The 4,108-nt window shown below is 38.0% G+C and overlaps 1 protein-coding gene across 1 annotated transcript in view; it reads right to left on the bottom strand.

Moving 5' to 3' along the window:
• The window catches only part of Efcab13 (EF-hand calcium binding domain 13), a 110,355-nt gene that overhangs the window by 61,397 nt on the left and 44,850 nt on the right, over window positions 1-4,108 (bottom strand). Inside the window, exon 17 of the mRNA XM_031354079.1 lies at window positions 398-541. Within this exon, the coding sequence (XP_031209939.1) occupies window positions 398-541 (144 nt within the window). The remainder of the gene's footprint in view (window positions 1-397; window positions 542-4,108) is intronic.

The following is a 4,108-nucleotide window of genomic DNA, read 5'->3' as shown; positions in this document are numbered from 1 at the left end:
GACACACGCACACACACACACACACACACACACACACACACACACACCACAGGAGCAGGGAGCTAGCAACCACTCACCCATGAACTGAGAGAAAAATTTCAAGTCATACATTGACTAAGAGATACTATCTAAAATATATAATGAACTCAAAATACTTATTAGCAAGAAAACATATTTTAAATAGACAAAATTCTTGAATAGATATTTTCCCCAAGAAAATACATAGGTAGCTCACAGGTGTACCAAAAAAAAAAAAAAAATACTCTAGGCATGAGAAAAACACATGTTGAGCTCATAGTAAGATTTCATATCACATTTGTTTTTCTGATTATCACTAAAGACAGACACTAAAGTTTTATCCTTAGATACCTCTTAATTTAATATTTGGAATACCCACCATCAATTGTTGCTAATTTCACTGCCTCTAAGAATTCCTTCTCTTTTAAATTACTATCCAAACTGGACAGTGTCTCCCACAGCTGAGAAACAGTCATCTGGTCACTGCTGAGATTTTTCAGGTTCTCAATAGCAGCGGGCAATACTAAACCATGGACAAAAAAAACACAAGCTTTACAATATATTTACCCAAGGTATTAATACTACTAACTGCTACTTGAAGTAGTTGACCATTAAAGATTTGGGGATTAAGATAAATATCAAATATAGCACAAATAAATGCCCAATTTTCAAGTATCAAAACAATAAAATGTTTGTAATATAACTTAGAAGTTTCTGAACTATTTCAAAAACAATACACTCATCCCTCACTCCTAGGTAATCACACACACAAAAATTCTAACTAGGAATGTAGGTCAATAGAGCTGCTTCCCAGCATACTGAAGGGTCTCAGTACAGTCCTTAACACCAGAGTAATTTCCCTTGAACTTTAGATTTGTAGAGGCCTGAATTCCAAAACATTTCAAAACTGTTAATGATTTCATTTTTAATTATATGTATATGGGTAGGCACCAGCACCCAGGAAGCTAAGGCAGGAAAGCCACCTGAACCCACACTGGCTGGGGAGTTTTAAGATCATCTTTGGAAACATCGCTAAGACCTCATCTCAACAAACAAAACAGTGTGATGAGTTAGATGAGGGGAGGAGGAGCCTGGCATTGTGGCCAAAGAGAGGCAACTGGTTAAGAATGACAGTTACCACTGGCTCTACACAACTGGATACTGAGCTGGAGGAGGGAGCGGTAAAGGACAGGAATGAGTAAGACATGTGAACTGTGTGTGTGCTCATGGGATGGTGTGATGTGGAAAACACAAGCTTCATCTGGTCATAGTGCTAGTGTGTGCCAAATGTGTGGCAGCAAGCAGGCCTCACATAGGGAAAGCCCTGTGCCTTGGCTTTCTCTTCTAAAAACATTATATAGTTAATATGGGAATAAATGGGGGAATGGTGTGCTATAAACACTATGTAAGAATAACTTTAATACAATATTTGTAATTTCTATGATGTCATACACTAAAGTCTTAGTCATAACTGAAATGTTTACAAAGTCTTTCTAACTGAAAATTAGGGCTAAAAGAACCTTTACTACTTTGGGTTGTTTGTTTGTTTGAGACAGGTCTCATTCTATAGCCCTGATACCATGTAGAGCAGGCTGGCCTTGAATTTACAGGTATCCACTTGCCTCTACCTTCCAAGTGCTGGGATTAAAGGTGTGTGTTACCATGCCCAGCCCTTTGATACTTTGTTTCTAGGATTTTAAATGAAAAGATTGAACGCTACCTAAGAACTAGATTAGGGAAGTTTTATTACTAATCATCTAAAGCCCAAGATTACCATCTGTGAGTGAGACACTTGCCTGATGCTAGCCCCACAGTTAGCACCAGAGAGGCACAGTCCATTGTCCTTATGATAAAATGTTTAGTTGAATCTTGGCTTCACTTAACAACACAAAAACAATTCCCAAGTCCCAGAGGAAGCTCCACTCCCAGGCGCTCTAACACACCCAGGATCAGAAGTAAGGAGGACACAACTTCTGTCCCAACACGAGGAGTAACTGGGACCAGCAGGACCCAGGCACACAGGAACTCTGCCAGCCCAGTGGCTCAGGTTGCTTCTGGCCTATATGGGCTGACCGGTGCCCTGAGCAGACCCTGGGCACAAGCTCTGCAGTCATACCGAAAACACCCAGAGGAAGCTCCACTCCTAGGCACTCTAACAAGCCCAGGGTCACAGGATCCCAAAATCACAGGATCACAGAGACAGCTTGACTCTGAGGAGTTCTGACACAACCAGGATCACAGGAAGGACAGGCTCCAGTCAGATTTAGCAAGGGCAGGAAGCACTAGAGATAACCAGATGATGCGCGGCAAGCGTTAAGAATATAAGCAACACAAACCAAGGCACTTGGCATCATCAGAACCCAATACTCCCACCATTGCAAGTCGTCCTAGACACACCATCACACTGGAAGAGCAAGATTCAGATCTAAAAATCACTTCTCATGATGATGATACAGGACTTTAAGAAAGACATAAATAGCATCCTCAAAAAAATACAGGAGAACACAGGTAAACAGCTAGAATCCCTTCAAAAGGAAACATAAAAATCCCTTAAAGAACTACAGGAAAACACAATCAAACAGGTGAAGGAAATGAGCAAAACCATCCAGAATCTAAGAATTAAAATAGAAACAATAAAGAAATCAGAAAGAGAGACGACCCTGGAGATACAAAACCTAGGAAAGAAATCAAGAGTCGTAGATGCAAGCATCACCAACAGAATACAAGAGATAGACGAGAGAATCTCAGGGATAGAAGACACCATAGAAAACATTGACACAACAGTCAAAGAAAATGCAAAAAGCAAAAAGCTCCTAACCCAAAACATCCAGGAAATCCAGGACACACTGAGAAGACCAAACCTAAGGATAATAGGTATAGACGAGAGTAAAGATTCCCAAGGTAATGGGCCAGTAAATATCTTCGACAAAATTATAGAAGAAAACTTCCCTAACCTAAAGAAAGAGATGCCCATGAACATTCAAGAAGCCTATAGAACTCCAAATAGACTGGACCAGAAAAGAAATTCCTCCCATCACATAATAATCAAAACACCAAATGTACTGAACAAAGAAAGAATTTTAAAAGCAGTAAGGGAAAAAAGGCAAGTAACATATAAAGACAGGCCTATCAGAATTATGGCAGATTTCTCACCAGAGTCTATGAAAGCTAGAAGATCTTGGGCAGATGTCATACAGACCCCACAAGAACACAAATGCCAGCCCAGGCTACTATACCCAGCAAAACTCTCAATTACCATAGATGGAGAAAACAAGATATTCCATGACAAAACAAAATTTATACAATATCTTTCCACAAATCCAGCCCTACAAAGGATAATAGATGGAAAACATCAACATAAGGAGCAAAACTACACCCTAGAAGAAGCAAGAAAGTAATTTCAACAAATCCACACAAACCTAATTCCACCTCTTACAACAAAAACAACAGGAAGTGACAATTGCTTTTTCTTAATATCTTAATATGAAAGTTAATATTACCAACATATCCTAATTGATTGAAATCCAAAACTATGAGGAATTAGAAAGTTATTGACTGTCATCTAATTGTCTCTCTAATTTGATAATTGGAGAAATAGGTCCAATATTATACAATCCATATACACTTTTCAGCTTGTTTGTTCGTGACAGCGTCTTGCTGTGTACAACAAAATGGTCTTGAGATCTTGCTTCTCCTATCTTAGCCTCTCTATTAGTAGTATTGTTTATTTCGTGTTTTTACACTATACTATGGTTTTCAGAACAGCTTACATATTTCAAAAGTATTTATATACCCAAAAGAAATGTAGATAATTAAATTGGGAGGAGGTTTGTAAGAGAACAACAAAGAGTAAGACTGAATTAAATGCTTTGATTGACATTTCTAACTCTTGTATCAAGTTACCACAGTATGAGCCAAGATTTTAAGCTCTACTAAATACAAACAACCAAACAAAAAGTCTTTATATATTCATGTTCATTTAAGAAAATACTAGTATTGATGTATTATTTTGAAATATACACTTAATATATTTGGAGTTATTTAAAATTTATATTGAGAAAAATGTATGTATTTTCAGTATTGCTGTAGA

The sequence above is a fragment of the Mastomys coucha genome, unplaced genomic scaffold, assembly GCF_008632895.1.
Source record: "Mastomys coucha isolate ucsf_1 unplaced genomic scaffold, UCSF_Mcou_1 pScaffold5, whole genome shotgun sequence".
In the NCBI taxonomy this organism is placed as follows: Eukaryota; Metazoa; Chordata; class Mammalia; order Rodentia; family Muridae; genus Mastomys; species Mastomys coucha.
This window is presented reverse-complemented; position numbering and strand designations above follow the sequence as displayed.